The following is a 23,793-nucleotide window of genomic DNA, read 5'->3' on the forward strand; positions in this document are numbered from 1 at the left end:
TTATGCAGACGTTTCTGACTGGATAGGGTAAGGGGAATGATGGGGGGTAATGAGGATCCTGGAGGAATGAACAATACTGGGAAAAGGAATCCAGCATGCTAAGCCTCACCCAGTATGTAAGGATGACAGATGTTTGTGTTGGTTCAGCATTGTTGCTCATTCTCCATTCAAACACCTCTTCACAAGCTGTCACTTGGAACATCCTTTCACCTGTCTCATGTGTGGGCTCTTCTTAGACAAATGCTGTTTCTGCTGTGGCACAGAGACTACCAGGTGCTGGTTTGGGATCCTGACATGATCATTCCTAACACTCACAGGCTATGCCCCAAAATGTTAATACCTCTATACCTTTCTTGATTTCCTGAAGTCCTCTGGGACTTCATAGTTTGTGATGAACTATTCCAGAGGCCTTTCCTTCCAGGTACAGATTGACAAAATATTTATATTCTTGGCACTCAATAAGTATTTCCTAACTGAACGTTTTCTAGTGTGTTTGCTTGGCTAGAAGTGACCTAATGGATAATAGTTGGTAGGAGCAGTAGACAACTTCAAATCCAGCTGTCCAGCTGTGTAGCTTTGTGTGGGTTATGCAAGCTGTCCAAGCTTCAGTCTTACTATCTGTAAGTAGGGCTCTTAGTTATCATGCCTGTTTAATAGTCATCATTACCATTTTAAAAATGAATGACGGTCAGACAAATTAAGTGTCACCTAAGACTATACACCTGGTAAATAGTGCTGAAGCAGATTCAGGGTGAGTGCCCTCCCCAAGCCTCCCATGTGCTTCCACACTTTATTATCCCACACCATTCTGCAGCCCTATAAATGTCACTGGGAGGCAGCCTCCAAGATGGCCTGGACCCAAGTCAAGACAACATAGAAAATTGCTGATTTTTAAACTCTCTATTTCACTTTGTGATACATCATGTGATTTTTCTTGCAGAAAATTTGTTCTGGTCATGTCCTGTGCCTTGGCTAATACTGTAATTAACCAACCTACTTTAAGACTCAACCACTGGATAATGTCTAGAGAAGGGAGGGGAAAGAAACCCAGGGATGCATGTCTGACGACAAATCTAGCCTTGAGGAAAATGTTTTTAATCATCTTTCCTGAATGATTTTCTGTCAGGCAAGTACGACCAATTGGTGCTGCTTTATTTGATTAGGGATGATAATGACCCCTTTTGTAATTGTAATATTTTTTAACATTTCCTTGTAAAATTTTATTATTCTTCATGGATTTCACCTTTAATAACATTTATGTGAAAGGAAAAATATACTCCTTCTAGTCACTTCACACGTTCATGCTGTCACCATTGTCAGCCGCTGAATAACTGATTGGGGGCCTGGGAGCGGCCGAGCTGCTTTCATTAAGATGGTCAAAATAATCAGGCAAAATGGCGCAATTGAGTAATTGGAGATCTGAAAATGTAATACTACTTGATTACTATTATAGGTGGAAAATAGAGCAAGTATAGAGGGGCTAAGTCAGGAATGGATCTAAAAAGCAGCCTTGTCATTTATACAGATAATATTATCAATTTCAAATATATTACATAAAGTGTAATCTAGTCTTTTAAGAAATATTTTCTAAGCCCAGTTGTGTCATCTTTGTATATGATTTAATAGACAAAATGCAGAAGGAAAAAAAAACACATTTCTGCTTACATCTTGGATGTGAAAAATAAAAATGTAAAGAATGACTTGCCCAGTATCACATAGCTAAGAAGCAATGGGGCATTGATGCACAATCGGACTTGTAGGGACAGAAGTACAGACTCTTAAATGCATTTTTTTAAAATAGAGGCCCACAGCCCTTATTTACAACTCCAGAATTTAAAGATTTCTGAAAATACTTGAAGGTCCTTTTTTTTTTTTCTTATGGTACATTTAGTAGCAAAACCTACTGCAACCTCTGACTCCCTGGTTCAAGTGATTCTCCTGCCTCAGCCTCCTGAGTAGCTGGGATTACAGGCACACGCCATCACACCAAGCTAATTTTTGTGTTTTTAGTAGAGACAGGGTTCCACCATGTTGGCCAGGATGGTCTCCATCTCCTGACCTCATGATCCGCCCACCTCAGCCTCTCAAAGTGCTGGGATTACAGATGTGAGCCACTGTGTCTGGCCAGACACCTTTTTTACTATACCTCTACGTCCCTCCTTTCAAAACTTTTATGCTTTCACTTGGACCAACCCTGACACAGGCTACTCCCAACAACTCATCTGGACTGTCCTCCCCTGGGGGTTTAGAGACAGCCGTCACTATTTCAGTCACTTCAATTAGACCTCTCCCAACTACCTCTACAACCCAGGATTTTGCTGCATTATGTGGACAATTTACTCCTTTGCAGCCCCTTTCTTGACCATTGTATTCAACACACCACCAAGATTTTAAATGTTTTGGCTGAAGGTGGGTACCGGGTGTCCAAAAGGAAGGCCCAATTAACATCTCCCAAAGTTTCATACCTAGGACTGTGATCATAACTCCAAATACCCGAGAAATTGCTGCCGGCACGAAAGCAAGGTGTTCAACAAATCCCATTTCCTAAAACAAAAAGGGACTTACTTTCCTTCCTTGGATTAGTGGGATATTTCCGATTATGGGTAGCAAATTTTGCCATTATTGCTAAACCCATTTATGAACACACAAAAGGAAATCTTGACCAATCACTCACTCCCACCCCAGACCTTTATCATGCTTTTTCTCATCTAAAACGTGCCTTATTGCAGGCCCATGCTTTAGACATTCCAAACCTCCTAAGACCTTTTCATCTATATTTATACAGTTCTCATAATCAGGCCCTTGGACTATTAGCTCAACTTATGGGAGACTCCTTCTCAACAGTGGCATATTTTTCAAAACAACTAGACCCCATTTATAAAATCTGGTCCCTTTTCTTAAAAATCTTGGCCACAGCCTCTCTAATTATCTCTGAGACACAAAAACTCATGTTCTACAAACTCCTTTAGGTATTTTCTTCTCACAGTTTACAAGATATGGTCAGCCATAGGCGCTCACCCCCATCTCATCCTCTCATATACGAGCTCTACGTTTAACCCTCCTTCAACCCGCTATCTCTCTTCATAGGTGCTTTCCACCTAATCCCGCCACTCTTTTACCTTCAATACCGATTTTAAACCCTGACCAACACTCATGCGCTTATCTAATTGAAAGTTCTCTCACCATGTTTCACCATCGTACTTCCACTTACATAAAGGGAGCCCCAGATTGGTTTATAGATGGCAGTACATCAAAAAACCCTCCTCTCCAAGCAGGATATGCCATCATTGAGGGATATCATTATGATACCCACTCTCTCCCATCTGGAAGAGTCATAGAGGCTGCTCCCTTGCCTTTGGGCACATCCGCCCAACAAGCAGAATTAGTTGCCCTAATAAGAGCACTAACCCTACCAAAAACACACACAAGTTAATAATACACCAGTTCTAAATATGCTTATAACATCATCCATTCCAATGCCCAAATTTGGAGGGAGCGGGGCTATCTCACAGCTATGGGAACCCCTATCATTAATGGAAAACTCATTCATCATCTATTAAAGGCATTTCTACTTCCAGAAAAGGTTGCAGTTATTCATTGCAAAAGATATCAGACAAAAGCCACATTTCTTTAGGGAACCATGAGGCTGACTATTGGGCAAAACATGCCTCAACCAATCACCCAATTCCCCAATACTTATTTCCCCTCATACAACATACCCTCTTCTTTTATCCAGAACACCAAACACAACAACTAATCATGGCAGGGGCACAATTCAAACCCCCCAAACTGGTTCATACAAAACAAATTAGTCCTACCTGACCCTGGAAAAAACAACTCTTTTACGGGACATTCACAACCTCTTCCATGCTAGCCATTCCCCTCTACAACACTTCTTAAGTTCCCATATACACATAACCCCAGATATAAAGGAACAGTTAAAAGCCATTTCCCATCAATGCTCTATTTGCCAGAAAGCTTCACCCCATTCCAACACTAGACACTCTTCTTTCCCAATCCATCAAGCCAGGGGACACCTTCCAGGATAGGATTGGCAAACTGATTTTACCCATATACCCCCAGTAAAAAGGGTTTGATTTCTTTTAGTTCTGGTTGATACCTTTTTGGAATGGCTTGAGGCTTTTCCCACAACCAACAAACGAGCTTCTAATGTCACCTCCAAATTAATAACAGAAATCATCCCCAGGTTTGGGGTGCCTCTTTCTTTTCAATCTGATAATGGCCCTGAATTCATTTCTCAGATTACTCAAACACTTGCACAAGCCCTACAAATTACCTGGAAGCTACACATCCCCTATCAACCTCAATCTTCAGGAAAGGTTGAAAAAATGAATGGCATTCTAAAAAACACCCTCACCAGGTGCTCACTCCAGATACATAAAGACTTGGTTACACTTTTGCCTTTAGCCCTTCTAAAAATTCGGGTGCTCTCACATAAACTTTTAATGCTCAGCCCCTTTGAACTCACATATGGGAGACCACTTGCCCCTTTTGGTCCACCTCAGGGTCAAGCCCCACCTCTACCAACCCCTCTCTTTTCCCCTCTTGTACATACCATTTGCCATTTCATTTGGGAATATGCTGACAAATACCTGCCACAACTTGTCGCCAACTCCTCTAATCCCTTCCTACAGCCAGGAGACTGAGTTCTGATAAAAGATCCCAGTCCTAGCCCCAATTCCCTCCTCACACCTAAATGGAAGGGACCTTACCAGATTATCCTTACTACACCCACGGCAGCAAAACTCCAGGGACTCCCCAACTGGTTTCATTATACTTCTCTCAAGAAAGCAGACTTCCCTTCACCACATACCCAAACAACCAAATCTAAAACCCCTTCAGCCTTCTCTTGTGTCTCCACAGGACCCACTTCCCTTCGCCTCACCTGAATCCTGGAGGAAAAGGAAGAGAAATCCACATAAGCTGCTTATGCCTCTTTCTCTCCCAAACCTTCACTGCTTCCTAACCAACCTTGTTACAGACCTTCAGTGGTACCCTTACGAAGCTCCCATTATACATGCTAATCAGTTTCTGACTGTTCTATGGTACCTATGGCTTCAAGGAACTTTCTAGGACTTTACTACCACCCAAATAACTTTTTTCTCTTTTTGCTTGTTTCTTTCAATATAAATTCCCTAATCATATCAACCTCACCAATAAAACCACTCTTCACTGCTCTCAAACTAGAATGCTCTATAAACCTTACACAATCCCTCTTGCTGCGAGCTAACTCTTCCTTCCCTCCAGAGTGCTGGATATGCTTATCGCTGTCTTCCTCAGCTTACACAGCCCTTCCTACACCTCTCCATGACCTTTTAACAGGAAATATAACCCTAACTTACAAACTCCCAAAGGGAGCTTCCTTTTTTGAAAGAGCCGACAGCCTGTTCAGAGATTATTTCACTTCCAGGGCCAATCAGGCCAACAAAGTATTTCAAACCTATTACAACTCTCTACAATGCCTTAAGCCCCAAGACCCTCCCATTGAAGGGCCCATAACTAAACACACCCCCCTTTTACAACAAGCCTCACTTTGCTTTTCAGCCTCAGAGGGAAATTTCCCTGTAGGGTCCTTAACATCTAACCAATGCAACCACACTGTCATTGTTAAACACCCCTCTGACCATCAAAGTAACCACGTTGACTACCAAGTATCAACCGAAACAAATGGAGCATTTCTGCAACCAGCTAGTTTACAGCCTCTCCCTCAACCAATGCCTCCTGCCTAAGTTGTGCTGCCCCTAGTGCCCAACTTTTTCCGTGGCTCAGTGTCAATGGTGCAACATCTGATTGCATTAAATGTGTACAAAATAACTCTTCCTACATCTCTACTATAGTGAGTGTCTCCGTGGCCTCCTCCTTGTCCACCTGGAGTAAAAAACCGCAGGAAAGAAAAAACACCCCATCTTTAATTTGCTTATTTTCTTTCCCTATCTCTGCGTGTATTTATGACAAAGGCTTGTTCTTTTTCTGTGGTACCAACACATATCTTTGTCTCCCCACCAACTGGACCGGAACCTGTACCCTAGTTTATCTTCCTCCCTCCACTGGACTAGTTCCTCCTAATCAATCTTTACCTGTTCCATTCATTCAATATGTTAGAAAAAGGAGGAACATCCAAGTCATTCCTTTAATGGCCACCTTATGTATAACCTCTGGGCTTGGATTGGGAGCAGGTCGACTGGCCAACTCCTTAGCATACTTTAAAGTTCTTTCAACAGAACTACAGGATTTATTAGAAGATAGAGCCCAAAGCCTTATAAGAGTCCAAGACCAACTAGACTCTTTGGCTGGAGCAGTCCTCCAAAATACACTGGGATTAGATCTTATAATGACTGAAAAAGGGGGTCTCTGCCTCTCACTGGGTGAGGAATGTTGCTTCTATCTCAACCAATCAGGCCTAGTAAGAGATGCTGCTGAAAAACTTAGAGGGCTACAACACGAAAGGAATACCAAAACAACCAAATACATTCTTGGTTTAGAAACAAAATCCTAACACGGACCATCCCATTCTTGGGCCCTCTCCTAATAATATGCCTGGGACTAATGTGCTTACCTGGCTTAATTCACCTTTTTCAAAGATTTTTTAACTGACAGGATCATGGCCATCTCACAATTACCCAAAAACATCTACACATGGCATTACTCCTACAATCAACCCAAGACCAAAGAACCCCCTGACCCCCCCCTCAGCAGGAAGTAGCCAGAAAGAACATACCACCCCTCAGCCAGGCGCGGTGGCTCACGCCCGTAATCCCAGCACTTTGGGAGGCTGAGACGGGCGGATCACGAGGTCAGGAGATCGAGACCATCCTGGCTAACACGGTGAAACCCCGTCTCTACTAAAAATACAAAAAATTAGCCGGGCGAGGTGGCAGGCGCCTGTAGTCCCAGCTACTCAGGAGGCTGAGGCAGGAGAATGGTGTGAACCCAGGAGGCGGAGCTTGCAGTGAGCTGAGATCACTCCACTGCACTCCAGCCTGGGCGACAGCGAGACTCCGTCTCAAAAAAAAAAAAAAAAAAAAAAAAACACCTACCACCCCTCTTCCTTTCTATAACTATAGGGATAGGGACTGGATTGACAGAGCAGGAGATCGTCATCTTGGAGAAACACCACCATTTTAAGTTCCCCTTGATTAAAAAACCACCCAAATCAAGCGCCCAAACATCAGCCTAATGCCTAATGTCAGCATAACCAAAACATTCCAACCCTAAGATAAACCCCCTCCGACCAGAAACACACCAACCCCGAGACAGCCTCCCCTCCAACCAGACATCCCAACCCCACAATAAACTTTCCCTCACATAGAAACATTCTGAACCTGCGATAAGCTCCCCACTTCCTACACCCTTAAATACTCTTAGTCTGTAAGAGAGCACGCTCCTGAGCAAAATTGGCCAGAAGCTCCTCTCAAGCTTATTCTCCAAAATAAACCCGTCTTTGACTGCTGAGCTGCTTTTAGTGTTTCTTACCTCTTTAACTCTTAAGATAACCATCCCCATGTTCCCATGGGAAAGAAGGCCAGCTGCTCTTTTTATTTACCCAGTGAAGGGGCAGACCCAGAGAAGGTGGGCCTAATGATGTGGCTATCATCCTGGCTTGCCTCCCTCCAGCCTCCTCCCTAGGAGTCCTGCTCCTGGCTAAAATCCTATGTGTGATCCATTCAGACCTGATCACAGGCAATGGCAAGGCCTTGCCTGGGAGACCTCCCAGGGGACCACTGCCATCCCCACCCTAGACATGGTGCATGACCAGGGCACTGCCATTTCTGGAGGGACTTGCAATTTATGACTGAGCTCTGCCCTGCCAGGCTAGCTGGGATCATGGCCATAGCTGCAGTCCCAGACCAGGTGCCTCCGTGCAGGGCCTCCTGATCAGGGCCCAGCTGAGGCACTTTCCTCCATGCTGGCTCCATTCCTTTCTACTCCTATCCCTTCCTTCCTTATGCTTCCCCTCCCTGGGTGCAGGAATGGCTGGAACCTTTTGTTCAGGACTGCTTAGCAAGGAAAAGAGCCCTCCCTCCCCCATGCCTGCTGATCCACCTGACCCTTAACCAACACCTCCAGACGCTGGAGAGCTGGAGAGCAGTGCCTACCTTTGCCTCCTGCCTGTACTGTTGCAGTGAGGGAACAAAGGCTTGATTGTAACTTTCAGCTTGGTTTGCTGTCCTGAGGATCACCTCGACACCTGTCAGCTCAACACCTGTCTAAGGCTGATCTTTGTCCTCATGCTGTGGGTACTGCCTTCTCTCACCTCTGCAGGAACCTTTGCCATCATCCTCCTTATCTCACTCATCTCCAACCTCACTATCTACTTACCCTCTCTCATCAGCATTTAAACATTGTATGTAAGTGCACCTGAAAGCAATAACTCAAGCATATCCTGAGAATGACCCTTCTTGCCAGACACACCTGAATGTGTGTTCTGAGCTAGGGAATCTGGGAGTGGCCAACCCAGAGATTGGCTCCTTGTCTATGAGGAACATCTGAGTCCTCATCTCCTCCCGTGGAACACTGGCCATACAGGGAATTGAGGCCCCGAGTCTGGGGTGAATTAAGATTTCCATGTGGAGGTTGCTGGGGGAGTGTGCTAAGTAAAAATGCTATGTAAATTGCATGCATTTTGCAAGCAGGTCTGGTTCTCCTGACCAGCCAGCCGCCATTGGACTCCCTCCCCTGTGTGTAAGCCCTCAATAAAACCCCATGTCTCGTCTGCTGGCTCTGGGTCTCTTCTTCAGCGTCTTGAATCTGGTGCCTTCCCTACTAGAGTTGATAGGAGTTTGTCATGACAGATACGATCACACTTTCAACCGACTTCAGAGTTGCTTGGCCTTCTGTCCTCCTCTTACCATCGATGCTTCTTGCTCTCTAAGTTCTGGAAGAAGGATTTGCTCACCTCAGACATTTAGTACATGCTGTCCCTGTGACGGGAATCTGTTCCCTTGCACTTCCTTTGGTTACATCCAGCCATTGGACCCACCTGTTCCCACAAGCCTTTCTGGACTTTTCCATGCCTGGGAATCGGCCTTGTCTCTGTGTCCCCAGAGCACCTGGTGTCTGCCTTCATCGAGGCCTGTGGTGCCCTGTGCTTACCTACTGGTTCCTCCCCTCAACTGAGAATTTCTTGAGGACTTATGTCCCCATGATTACCTAAATGACCAGACTCTTTAAAGGCACTCGACAAATCCTTGGCAGCACATGAATGTCGAATCTGCATTATAAAAGGATGAATTCCAACACTGGTAGCTCAAATAAGAAATTTAGCATAGGATTTTTTTTAAATCCCTAAAATGAAGCTAAGCTATCCATTAAAAGTACAGACCCTTTTGCTGTCAAAGCTTAACTTTTAAAAATATATGTTGTTTTTACCCCAATATTATTCTTCCCATATGCTATGGTTTGGCTGTGTCCCCACCCAAATGCCGTCTTGAATTGTAGCTCCCATAATTCCCATGTGTTGTGGAAGGGACCAGGTGTGAGATAATTGAATCATGGGGGCGGTTTCCCCCATGCTGCTCTCGTGGTAGTGAATAAGTCTCACGAGATCTGATGGTTTTATAAGAGGTTTCCCCCTTTAGCTTGGCTCTCATTCTCTCTTGCCTGCCACCATGTAAGGTTTGCCTTTCACCTTCCACCATGATTGTGAGGCCTCTCCAGCCACGTGGAACTGTGAGTCCATTAAACCTCTTTTTCTTTATAAATTACCCAGTTTCATCGAGTATGTCTTTATCATCAGTGTAACAATGGATTAATACACCATATAATAGGCCTTACTATTTTAACTTAGGGTAAAAATATATACATTATTTGTCTGGTCATTGTATTTTTTTACGTTTCTAAGTCCACATAGAGTTAAATTTCAAGGTCCTTCTGGTTAGGAGCTGTACCTCCTACATGACTTTTGTTTATGGATCCATTGATTTCTAACTTCCTTTTTAGCCTAAGTGAATTCTAATGAGAAAGCTGAGAGACATTTAAAATCTGAAGAGCCTATTAATTTTATTTTATTGAAAATCAAAAGCTTCCTTCTAGATTCTGACTAACATAACAATATATAAACTATAAAACGTTAAAAATATGTTAACTCTCTTGAACACAAAAATGCAAGCTTTATTTTAAAATTCTGCTATATTTTAATTTATAGGTGCTAAGAACCCTAGCATTCGGGTTTCAGCATCTAACTCTATTAGATTATTGCCAGAATTTTAGAATTGATATATAATCTGACAATGCTGAAAATGGTCTCAAACACCTGCACCCTGCAGAAGAGACAATTTTAAATATTAAAATCTAATTATCCCAAGTTATCAAAAATAGGATAATACTTCTGAACCACTAAAGTGAAATTACTTTGATGTTAATCATTATTACTAAAATAAGAACAATGAATTTAACTTACTGCATTTTTAAAACTCTTACCCTCGGAAACGTAGTAAATCTGTCCAGTTCTTCAACAAAGCAGAACATCTGCAAACTAATTGCTGACATAACAATCAAGAGGCTTGCAGTAAATACAACCAAACTCCCAAGCTTTTTTCCAGGACCGAATATCTTGTACACAAAGTCTTCTAATGCAGGTGAAATCTTAATCAGCCGAACTACTCGGAGAACCTATCAATTGAGAGAGAAACATTTATTTATACATATGATCATTTATTTACACCGAATCTTAAATATGTTCATACTAAAATATTATTTTATAGTGCCTTATGAAAATCATACCTCTCCATTTGAACATCTAGTGACTAAAATTAACAATAGAATAACCATTGGTCTAGCTCAATGCCTGCCACATAATTAGAACCCAATAAATCCCAAATGAATGGATGAACTAAGTGTTTTTACATATTATATGATTATACAAAATGATATTCACTAGTACATATTGTTGAAATAAAATTAATATTTTTCTAACGTTCAAATATGCAAGGAAACCTTTAATTCAATACAGGTTGAACATTCCTAATTTAAAACATAAAATGCTCAAAAATTTAAACTTTTTGAGTGCTGATATGAGGCCATAAGTGAAAAATTCTACATCTGACACCTTTGCTTTATGATGGTTCAATGCATACACACTTTGTTTCATGCATAAAAAAACTATTAAGAATATTGCATACAACTACCTTCAGGGAATGTATTTGAGGTGTTTATAAAATATAAACAATTTTTGTGTTTAGACTTGGGTCCCATTTCCAGGATATCTCATTATGCACATACATAAAAATACTCCAAAATCTGACAAACATCGAAAGCCAAAACACTTCTGGTCCCAAGCATTTGGGATACAGATACTCAACCTGTATTAGTTATATTCATTGTCTCATAAAATATTTTCCTAGGTATTATTAGAAAATCACGAGGAAATGGAAAAAGAAGCAAACTTTTGCCAAGAATCTTAACTTCTTATTGAGATTATCACCCCAATATCCATTTTCTCCTTCCTCCTTTAAAAAATAGAACTTTCCAAATTCTAACCTAGCAAGTGGCTGCTGGGGCTATAGCCTACACATTCCAGTCTCCCTTGCAGCTAGCTGTCTCCAGTGGACTGGGTTCAGACCTATGGAATGTGAGAGGAAATGATTTGTACAAGTTTTGGTGCATTAAGTTAAACTTTTTTAACTTAATCCTTTTTAATCCTAAAAGGATTCTCTGAATCCTTTTTAAAATACCTTCCTCTTGCCTGGAAATGGAAACAAATAGTGTAGCCCCTTTGGACCAGAAATAGAAGGCTTGCATAGAATACGACAGGTCCTGTCCAACCCGACAGGCTGGGTGACCATGGGGGGCACAGCCACCTGCTTTCCCTGCATACTCACCAACTGCTGTAGAGAAATAAACTTCTGTCTTATGTAAGTTTTATATTTTTGCATCTTTGTTGTATGTACTCAACTATTCTCTTTCTATATATACACACATATATATGTGTGTGTGTATATATTTACATATATTTTAGTCATGCATCGCATAATAAATTTTGAGTCAAGTATGGGCCATGTATAGGATGGTGATCCTGTAAGACTTACCTTTTCTCTATTCAGCTATGTTTAGATGTACAAATACTTACCTTTGTGTGACAATTGCCTACAGCATTCAATGTAGTCATACACTCTACAGGTTTGCAGCCTAGGAGCAATAGGCCATACCATATAGCCTAGGTATATAGTGGGCTATACATCTAGGTTTGTGTAAGTAAACTCTATGATCACACGACAACAAAATTGCCTAACAATGCATTTCTCAGAATGTATCTCTGCTGTTAAGTGATGCATGACTGTGTATACACACACACACACACACATCTAAATACATACAGATATATTTAGATGTTTTGCATACACACATTTGCAAAAAAAAAAGTAATTAATTGACAAACTTATTCACTCATTTGTTTAACAAACACTTATTGATTACTATGTGCCAAACTTTGTGTTGGACAAATAGGATTCAATGGCTACTATTACAAAGCGAGTATAACACAAAGACACAGCTCTTAAGGACATATTTATATGATTAGTATGTATAAATTAGTACATAATTAAAAGCTGAAGTATACAGTGTGAAAAATACAACTTTTCGTTAAGTCTAAGATGTCATCAATTTTGTATGTAGCTCTAAGATATAAAAAAAATGCTGCCAATTAAAGTATAACACACCACTGATTATAACAGCTCCCAAATTCAGAGATATTAACATAGGAAAATTGCATTCTTGGCATAAATGAAATATAGTTTATACAATGATCATCCAAGATTTTTTGATGTCAATAAGAGATTGAGTTGTCTGTTAAAGATGAATAGTGTATTTGGAATACAGTAAGAAACAGAAAATGCATTTTTAAAAATTAGATTTTAATTTTTACATGTCTAAAATAACATTTTGTTTGTTTTTGGCTTTCCAGTGCCTCTAGCTTCTTCAACTCTGCCTGGTTTTCCTTTGGCAAATCATTCCTACCCCAGTCTTAGTACAGAGGTGCAAGAAGGACTCCCCACCCGTCATGATCCAGATCTGGCCAGAGTATTCACAGTCATCTGAGTCATCCTCAGGGCTTTTGCTGGATGCCTTTAATAAGAAATGTTCTATTTCTTTTTTTTTTTTTTTTTTATCCCCAGTGGGCACTGCTGCAAGAGTCACCAAACTATGAGCTCCTGGGAGCCATCTTTGCCTTCACATAGAGAAAACCAGCTTAAGAATGACACCAACACACCAACAGAAGAAAGGTAAGTGAAGACATACACTGAGCCCCCGACACCATATCAGCCTCTGAATTTTGCCATACCTGAAACCACGTTTATTGCATTTACTTTGATTTAACAGGAAATATCAGTGGTCAGTCTTATTCCTATTGTCCACAGAATGCAAATGATATGGTTTACAGCATGTAAGTAAACCAACTGAAAAAAATGACTAAAGCATGTTTCCTGCATGCTAGTTTGCAATTTTTAAACATATGTAAGAAGTTAAGTTGTTCAAATTAAGCATCATACCACATGGTGCAGCTACCAATTTTTCCTGCTGTAATTCGTTTCTTTTCTTTTTTTTTTCTTTTTTTGAGACGGAGTCTCACTCTGTCGCCCAGGCTGGAGTGCAGTGGAGTGATCTCAGCTCACTGCAAGCTCCGCCTCCTGGGTTCACACCATTCTCCTGCCTCAGCCTCCTGAGTAGCTGGGACTACAGGTGCCTGCCACCACGCCCGGAGAATTTTTTGTATTTTTAGCAGAGACGGGGTTTCACCGTGTTAGCCAGGTTGGTCTTGATCTCTCGACCTCCTGATCCACCTGCCTCAGCCTCCCAAAGTGCTGGGATTACAGGCGTGAGCCATTGCGCCCGGCCATCCTGCTGTAATTCTTAACATACATTCCCAAATCAGGACATATTACTCTCAGATAATCTTTACAAAGAACAAGCAAACAGCTGTATCATAAGAACTATTAAAGTATTAACATTCATATTAATTTCCAGAATAATAATCTGGAAAGATTTCACATTTTTATCAGATTTGTCTATTCTCAGACATAAATAATTCAGTACCTAACTGTAAGCAGCTTGAAAAAAATGGAACTATTGAATACCACTTCCACATTGGTGATTTGATCAGCATTTTCAAAGGGTTAAACCTGCATTCCTAGAAAGGAAAAATCCCTGTCAGTGAGTCTAATTGTGCCTTTTGATTTATTCAGGGATCAGTAGGTTTTTCACTCTATCTACCCTATAAAGCTTTTTGATTTTGTGTTCCTATAGATACAACATAAAGTAAACCATACTCTCAAAGATAAGCACTTCAGAACATTTTGTCTCCAAAACACATTTTCCTGGTCACATTTCTGAGTCCTTCTCTTAAAGGTCACTCTGTTGATTTGTAGTGAGATGCTGTAGAAATTGCATAGTTAAGAATATGAACTCTGAAATTCAAGTTCTTGGGAAGAAGTTTTTTTTTTTTTTTTTTTTGAGACGGAGTCTTGCTCTGTGGCCCAGGCTGGAGTGCAGTCGTGCGATCTCAGCTCACTGCAAGCTCCACCTCCCGGGTTCACGCCATTCTCCTGCCTCAGCCTCCCGAGTAGCTGGGACTACAGGCGCACACAACCACGCCCTGCTAATTTTTTGTATTTTTAGTAGAGACGGGGTTTCACCATGTTAGCCAGGATAGTCTTGATCTCCTGACCTCGTGATCCACCCACCTTGGCCTCCCAAAGTGCTGGGATTACAGGCGTGAGCCACCGAGCCTGGCCGGGAAGAAGTTTTAGCTCCATCATTTGCTAGGTATGCGGTCTTGGGCAAGTCAACAGATTTCTTGAGACCTCAATTTACACATACAGTCCTTATCTCAGGGATTGTTATGAGAAACAAATGAGACAATGCACTCAGCAAGGTGCCTGACACAGAAAATTCACAAGAAGCACCAGTCAATATCATCATGATGATACAGATATGTAAGAACTACAGCATTTTGCAAGACCTTATGATTTCCCATAGGCCATGCTGCCCTGCATTGGTTGCAGCCCAGCCACGCTGGCCTTTGTGCTATTCCTTGAACACATCAATCATGCACCCACCTCAGGACATGCTCAGTGTGATTCTCTCCACCTGGAATGCTTCTCCTCGGATCTCTTTATGGTTTGCTCCTTCACTTCATTCAGTCTCTGCTCAAACCTCACCTCTTCAGAGAGGGCTTCTATGAACAACTAATCTAAAATAGCCCCTACTACACAATCTCTATGCTTTTTACCCTGCACACTTCTTCCTTAGGACATTTCCAGTACTTGTAACTTCACATTCCTTTGTGTACTTCTTTGTGAACTGTTTGCCTTTAGAATTTCAGCTTCATAAAATGGGAACCCTCTCTGCTTTGTCCACTGCTCCATCTTCAGTATCTGGAACAGTGGCCGACACATAGTAGAAGCTCAGAAATATCACTTGAATAAATACATGAATAACATCAGTAGTCTAACAGATAACTAATATTTTAAAGGAAGCCACTTTGCACTAAACATTACTTCATTTAAATGTGAGAAATATGAAATTGTCTAAGGAAAGACTTGTTGCCAACACGGTAAAGAAAGGTTGATTGAAATGAGAAGTGTGAGGACCAATAGGGAAGACCAATGTGGGCCTTTATACAAAGAGCCGCTCCGTCTGGTACAGTGGATTCTACACATGCAAATTTGCAAAAACGCTTGTGACACCTAAGTTTCTCAAGACATTTACTTTCTAGCCACAAATTAACTGAGATCATTTTTATTCATTATTAATACATTAGAAAAAGATAAGCATGGCCATGTATAGAGAGATACAAATGAAAATCACTTAATCATTAACATAAATTAAACAGAACCAATTACAGAATAATCCAAAATCAAAGACAGAACTGAAATTGCAAACTTCACTATGATTTGACTATCTGTCTACTATCTATCTACTATCTATCTATCTATCTATCTATCTATCTATCTATCTATCTATCTATCATCTATCTATCTATCTATCATCTATCTATAAAATGGTTACAGCCTTGCAGGCTAATATTAGATATTTTGTAAAAAAAAGACTAGTAGGAAAATCAGACATGATGACAAGAGTAGGAAACTAGAGATGATTAATAATTTGTAATAAATTGGTTTATTTCTCTCTAGTCATTTTTTCCATTTTATAGGTATTTTACATATGTATATAATAAATATATACATACATATATGTAGTTATGTATATAATATAATTTATATTATCATTTAAATAAAACAGTCATATTTCTAAGTTATAAAAAACTCATAATTTTATGGTTAAATTTGCATTATGACTTATTAAGCTATTCCTCAAATGTTTGTCATTTAAACAGTTTTCTTTTTTCTCTCATTAACAATTCTATAATAAATATTTTGCACACAAATTTTGATATTTTCTAACTTTTTACTGAAAAACGGCATGTCAGAGACTATAGCAATTTTAAGGCCCTGAATATATTTTATACTGTACCTTTGCTGAAATAGGCAACATCAATTTTCTTAATTTGGCTACTTTAATAGTTTTGTAAAAAAGGTATGCTGTTGTTTTGATATAAAGGATATTCTCTATAATTATGTGCAATGATGCCCTAAGGTAGGTACTCAATGGCCATGATAACTTTGTGAATCTAGAGAGCAGTGCACAAGAGCTTATAATCACATGAATGTTTGGAAAACACATTTTGTATCAAGAGTTTTAAACATGTATATCTCTTGCCCCAGCCATGTCATTTATGATAGCCAAGCTTCAGGATATAACTCAACAAATGAGGAGAGATTTACATCCATGGATGCTGAGGGAAGTAAGCGCTTGAACTATGAAAACCGTCTGTGGTTTCAATATGCTTAGCTGTGATTACAAGGGCTCAGCTTTTTGCCTGGGTTTGTGGGGGGTTTTGCTTTTTACTTTTTGTGAATTATATTTGCATGTCCTTTCCCCCAGGTACTAAAAGTGTCTAGTTACATGTGATCTGGCAGCTAAAGTGAATATTGTTCTGAAAATAATACTTTGGTATTACTAATGAATAAAATCAATAAAGTTGCAATGCATGTTCTTTTTCCTAAGGGGTTAGAGTCCTGTTTCTCAAAATCACTTCTTTAAAATTCTACTGTCATTTTATTTCCCAAATATTTAACAATATCTATTTAGAAAACAATCAATGCACATTCTGGTGTTTCCATGATAAATTATATAAATGACCAAGTTTGAATCAGGAAAATGACTATATTTGAGGTGTTTTTGACTAGAATACCATGTAGACATATTTTATCATTTTGACTAAGTATTTACCAGGACAGTGAGCACGTTGCTATATTCAATAATAACAAAGAATGTAAGTAATAATTACTGTTTATTGCATAATTAGAAAGCAATGTGATTCAATATATCACATTTAAAAAAGATATCCAATTATTATAAGTTAAATAAGAATTATAAGTGCTATCACGAAGTAAGTAACAGGCATTTATAAATAATACTGTATGACTAATTACAATCTGTAAAGGTAAGTTTTATAAACCTTTAATATTTTTGTTATAAATCATTGTTGAGCAAACACTTAGGCTTATCGACAAGGAAGATAAACACTTGGGATTAAATTAATGTTTCCTACTCTTTAAAGTTTGTGCCAACATCTTATGTAGTTTAAAATTTGATATGCATGTATGGATATATGTTATCCATATATAAAAATATGTGTATCTATATACTGCTAATTTAGGAAAAGTAAGTAAAATATCTACATTGTTCCTGTGAATTTTCAGGAGTTTTAAAAAGCAATTGTTACAATTTATGAATGCACTTTTCTAATTTTTAAGATGTCATTGTGCCTTTCTCAAGTTCATACTTACCATAATAGTTATTATATATAAATATTATATATAATTCTATGTGGTTGTTAAAACAATGTGACAGGTATTTACTCTGGAAATAAACAAATTTCTAAAGACAAATAGGCATTATTTTTATTACCTGAAAGTACGTGAATTGTGAATGATAAAGATCTGGATATACATGAAGAGTAGTTCCAATTACGAGTAGTAGTTCGAATTTGTGGAGAGATGAGCTAATATATCCAGTAAATCCCAAACACCATATCTTCAGAAGTGCTTCCAAATCAAAAAGTACTGTAAAAGCCACCTAGAGAAACAAAGAAACATTGAAATTGAAATTCAAAACTATAATTTATTCTAAATTATTTCACATATTTGTCAGTGTATGAATTTTTGCCACTATCATATACACTAAGGCGCCCCATAAGGTCAAGAATGACATTTTACTTTAAAAATGCATTTGAAACATACCAACTAGAACACAGTAGACCAAAACAATCTTAAACAATTATAAAAACATGTTACAATTTTGAATGTTTGTGAGTGGCATTATTTCTTTATTATCTATATTTGATATTATTTTAAAACCATTATTATTTAAAGACTTTCTATGTACACAAAAGGATGAATTTTTTTATATATTGTATTTTTTAAGATAAAATTTATTTAATGTACATGGCATATTATAAAATAACAACTTACATATTATTAACCTAATTAAACTAAAATTTAAAAGTTAAAATATCATTTATTCCTTTATGCTTTAGGCCACACGGCAAAAGAGAAATTGGGATTTCATACCAAGCAATTGATCTATGTGTGCATATGCAAATAAATCAATATGCTACTTCAATATTAATAAAATTAATGATCAATATTAGTATATTAACACATTTATTTGATCTTTTAATCTCTCACATGCATTCTATGAATTTACTATTCCAAATAACAATATTATAAAACACACACATAAAGACAGCATGTTATTTCCTTTACATGTCCTATGAACAAGAATTTTCATTTTGTAAAGGAGATTGCAACTGGAATTAAAATTTGCAATAGAAGATTAACTTCTAATTAAAGACTATGAGGGTGACTACTGGGATTAGTCATAATATGTCCCCCTGAGAAGACACTACATGATTTATTGAAGATAGGAATATAGCAGACCTTGCTTCTCTTTTTCTAGACTAATGTGGAGTATCAGAAGGGATTTTCTTCCACTCACACATGGAACATGTGGGGAAAATGCAGTTTTAATAATAGTGTTTTAAGAAATGAAACATTAAAGGCACTGCAGATAGTTAATTTAGATGTGAAGAGGAAATTAGCATCACTTCTCAAATCTACCATTTCTGTAGATTCTAGTTGCTTTTCAATTTTAATTGCCATTTCCCTCCTTAAAAAACTTAAGAAGGTAGTATATTTTAAATTTGAAATGATCTTAAGTCCACAAAACACGTGGATGAACTCCCTTGCCCACGTTTCTCAGGCATTTCATGTTAATGTCATGTATATTCTTTCCTTGATCATCTGCATCTTTATCCACACACATGCAATCACAGAAACAGGCTTGCAGTTACATGTTTTTACACAAGATGTAAAAACAGTTGTTGCAATTTATGAAAGCACTATTTCTAATTTTAAAGATGTCATTGTCCTCTCTCAAGTTCATACTTTCTATACAATTATTATGTATAAATATTATATACAGTTCTATGAGAAGTTGTTAAAAATAATGTGACAGGTATTTACTCTGGAAAGAAAAAAAATTCTAAAGACAAATAGGCATTCTTGGTATTACCTAAAGTTATGTGAACTGTGAATGATAAAGATTTGGGTATGCAGGAAGATTATGTATCACGCTGCAACTTGTTTTCTGACTCACTAACAATCGTGGATATCCCTCCAGATTAAGGGATATAGGTCCTATGTTTCATTTATCAGCTGCGTAATTTCCCATAGTGTTCAACGTTTATGTAACTCAACATTTTCTCTACTAATTCACTGATGGGTGGTATTTGCAGGAATCATCAGGAAGGTAGTTAAGCACATTGCTACTTCAATAAAAAGGCTGCACTAAGCATCCTCCCTCAATACCAGTATTTATTGAGGCTTTCATATCTATAAACAGATTTCCAAAGTTGGTATTGCTGGGGCAAAGACAGATTTGTGTGTTTTAAATTTAGAAAATATTAAAGTGATTACTTTCAAAATATTATAAGAAATCATTTGCCCTTCAGCAATACAGGAAAGTTTTCTTGTCTCAAATCCATGCCAATATCATTGTAATCAAACTTATTGTTGCTCATCTCTTTATATGTTTATTAATCACTTTAATTTCTTTTTAAAGTAATTAAATGTTACTGTTCATAACCTTGACACTATTATATGGTGTTATGTTGTGTTTCTTATGCGTTTTGGGAGTTGTTGGTATTGAGGACAATAATCTTTGCTATATATACTGCAAACATTTTTTCCCTAGCCAACAGTCTGGTTTCTAACTTTGATATTGTTACAATATATGTTTGATACAAACATAAAATTTACATGTTCACATATGTCTACAACTTTACGATATTTTCTTTACCTTTTACATATAAAATAGAACTTTAAGAAGATTAATACTAGTCTTCATATCCAGGAATGCACTCTTTTCCTATTTATTTGAACTGTATTTTATACTCTTTAATAAATTTTTTCCATATAAATATCCTAAATATCCATCTTTCTTTCTCTCTCTCTCTTTCTATCTATGTATTTTTTTTTCTTTTTTACTATTTCTACCCAGTTAGTTCCAGTGGGAAGAAAAGCTATTGATTTCTCTATATTGACCTTCCATACCCACTTTACTAGATTATTCTATTAATTCTAATATTTTTCATAAAGTCTCATGAGTTTTTTAGAAATGTGCACAATTTCATCTGGAAATAAAATAAGATTATTTCATTTTTAAGATTTATTTTGGAGTTAATCATATGAATGCATTATTTATAAAGGTACAGTTATATAATGGTTGCTAAATACAAAATGGTAATAATAGGAATCCATAACTTGCTCCTTGTTTTCAATGAAAGTTTCTTCAGCGTTCATATATAGTGGTTGAAATGAGTCTTGGTGATTAATTTTTATCACGTTTAAAGACTTTCCTTTTCTTGCTATTCTCCTTCAAAGGATTTAACCTTTAATTCATTAAGGCTATGAAATATATCACAAGAGCTCCTGATGTTAACCATTTATTTATTTTTGGAAAAAAACTCTAGATGATAATGCTAACATGTTGGATTTTATTGGGTAATATATTTTATTTATAATTTTCACAGTTACTGTTTTATGTGAAATTGGCCTATAGTTTTAGTTGTATATAATTATCAGTTTTTGGCTAAGATTATGCTAGCTTTATCATTCGTACTGTACAGTTTTTATCTTGTGTATGATAACTTCTGAAATAAAATAAGAATTAGCACACCTTTAAAAGTAGACAGAAAGCACCAGGAAACCCACATGGGCACAGGCCTTTTGGTGATGGTGGAGCAAAGCTGTCCAATGCTGTTCAGATCAGGTTTCTTATCTCATCCATCAATTTGGCAGTTTGCATTTTGCCAGGAAATCATTGATTGTCTCTAGATTTTCAAGACCTGCATTTAGGGTACATATTTTTCCAGAAAGAATTGGTTCTTCCAGGGAACCTGGGTCATCTTAGAAATTTGGGTCCCCCTTAAATCAACTTTTGGCTGCTGTTTCTCAGATTCTGGACGTAATGGGATTTTGAGCTCCAACCCCACGAGTGGGCAGGCTGTCTTACACAATTCAGTAGAGATAACATGATAACCTTTTTTTTCTTTTTTGAGACAGAGTCTCACTCTGTCACCCACGCTGGAGTGCAGTGGCATGATCAATCTTAGCTCACTGCAACCTCTGCCTCCCAGGTTCAAGTGATTCTCCTGCCTCAGCCTCCCGAGTAGCTAGAATTACAGGCACACGCCACCATGCCTGGCTAATTTTTGTATGTTTAGTAGAGATGGGGTTTCAATATGTTGGCCAGGTTGGTCTCAAACTCCTGACCTCAAGTGATCCACCCACCTCGGCCTCCCACAGTGCTGGGATTACAGGCGTGAGCCACCATGCCCAGCCAGAGATAACATTTTTGATCTGCCAGGGGTCAAGGTCCAGACTGATGATCCCATCCTTTCCCTCTGACGGATGGGATTTTTCCTTCCTGATGTTATGTGGGGCCTCTCTTCTGCCTCTTCACTTTGCACAGGCCTCTAGTCTCTTCCGTCCTGGACACACTCCTGAAAACCGCAAGTTCTGGCCACAAGGATATGCAAATGCCCTCAGGGCAGCCACTGCCTTGGGGCCCACCTGGTATTCTGGACTCAAGTCACATTTAATTTTTGGCCTCAAGAATTTTCCTTAATTTTTTGCACACTCTGTTGAACATTTAAAATGTTTTAATATTTTAGGTGTTTGGTAGAAATGATTTTTAGCTACCTTGCAGGGCCACTTTGTATGTGCTTCCTATCAGCAGTGTACAATTTTATTTTGTGTTTAAACATACTCAGATTTTCTAGGGTTTTTGATAGGAAAATTCAACTTGCTCAAACAAAATGTACCAGTTATACTTGATCTTATGCTTCCTGTTTATTTTATGTCATTGCTATTTCATTTTTAACTTTGTCTTGTCTATTTTTAACTTGGTCAACTATTTGCTAATTTCTTTCCCCCTTCATTAATTTGGACACTCGACTTGGGTTTTCTAATCCCCTGGTTTAATTCTCAATGGTTAGACATCAAACCAATACTTTTTTCTTATTGCTTCACAATTAAATTGCTGGCTCACTCATCCCTCCACCCCACACATCTGCAAACTTCATAGTACACGTTTACCATCCCACTCTCCATTGATACCACACCCTTTCCTAAGTCCTGGTTTTGCTGAAATCATTTACAAATTTATTAGTAGTTTCTTGAATGTTATCATTTCTCTTTTTTTCAAAGATCCCTATTTGACATATTTATTATTATCTATTGAGATCCAATGCCCATCAATTCTCTCTTCTTTTATCTAGTCATTGAGATTGCAATTGACTTATCTTGTGATTCGCGCACTTTAAAGTAGTTTTCTTAAATAAATATAAAGGGTTGTATGCTCTCTTAGTCCTTTTATATATAAAATGCATTTTTAACACTGACAGATGAACATGTTGTCTGTGTATAGATTCCGTAGTTGCAGTTCTATTCTCTCAGTAGTCTATGTATATTGATTCATTACCTTCTACTTTCCAATATTGTAGATGAGTCATCCATTGCACAATACATTTATTTTACTTTTTCAGGTTACTTACGCCTGTTAAGAGGCCGAACAAGGTTATTTCTTTATGCTTGCAACCAAGGAAGGTCACCAGGACATGAATAAGCATCTATTTTCATTTAATCTCACTAAAATTTAATGAGCTCTTTCAGTCTGTCGATTTATGGTTTTTTTTTTTTCATTTAGGTAAGCTTTCTTCTGTTGTTTATGACAACTTTTCTTCTATCTGTTCCCTTTTTCCTTCAGGGACTCCTATTATTCATAGCTGTGTGGATAGGCTATTTTACTTTGCCCTTATTATCATATCTCTACCACTTTTTGAGTTATTTTTTCCTACTTCATCTCTCATATTAAAAACTAGCTCTCAAGGACTATGCCCTTTTTTTAACTCATTTTTTGGACATTTTTAGTTGAAGTTACAGAAATTTTATTTTGTGCCCTGCTTAATTTTTACACAACAACAACAACAACAACAACAACAACAACAAACTATTCTTTCTCCCATCAATTCTACTTGCTTGGGAAATCCCTATACTAGACATTTGTCTTGATTCTCTGAGTTTCATCCTCAATTTCTGAGTCTCCCTTCATGTGTGAGTTAACTTTTCTTTCCTTCACCCTGGACAT

The 23,793-nt window shown here is 38.1% G+C and overlaps 1 protein-coding gene across 1 annotated transcript in view; it reads right to left on the bottom strand.

The window, feature by feature from the left end:
• Positions 1 to 23,793, bottom strand: part of NALCN (sodium leak channel, non-selective) — a 364,348-nt gene that overhangs the window by 170,342 nt on the left and 170,213 nt on the right. Inside the window, exons 12-13 of the mRNA XM_054446842.2 lie at positions 17,992 to 18,159; positions 10,441 to 10,632 (exon numbers count right to left, since the gene is read on the bottom strand). Coding sequence (XP_054302817.1) covers positions 10,441 to 10,632; positions 17,992 to 18,159 — 360 coding nt within the window. The remainder of the gene's footprint in view (positions 1 to 10,440; positions 10,633 to 17,991; positions 18,160 to 23,793) is intronic.

Source organism: Pongo pygmaeus, chromosome 14, assembly GCF_028885625.2.
Source record: "Pongo pygmaeus isolate AG05252 chromosome 14, NHGRI_mPonPyg2-v2.0_pri, whole genome shotgun sequence".
NCBI lineage: Eukaryota > Metazoa > Chordata > Mammalia > Primates > Hominidae > Pongo > Pongo pygmaeus.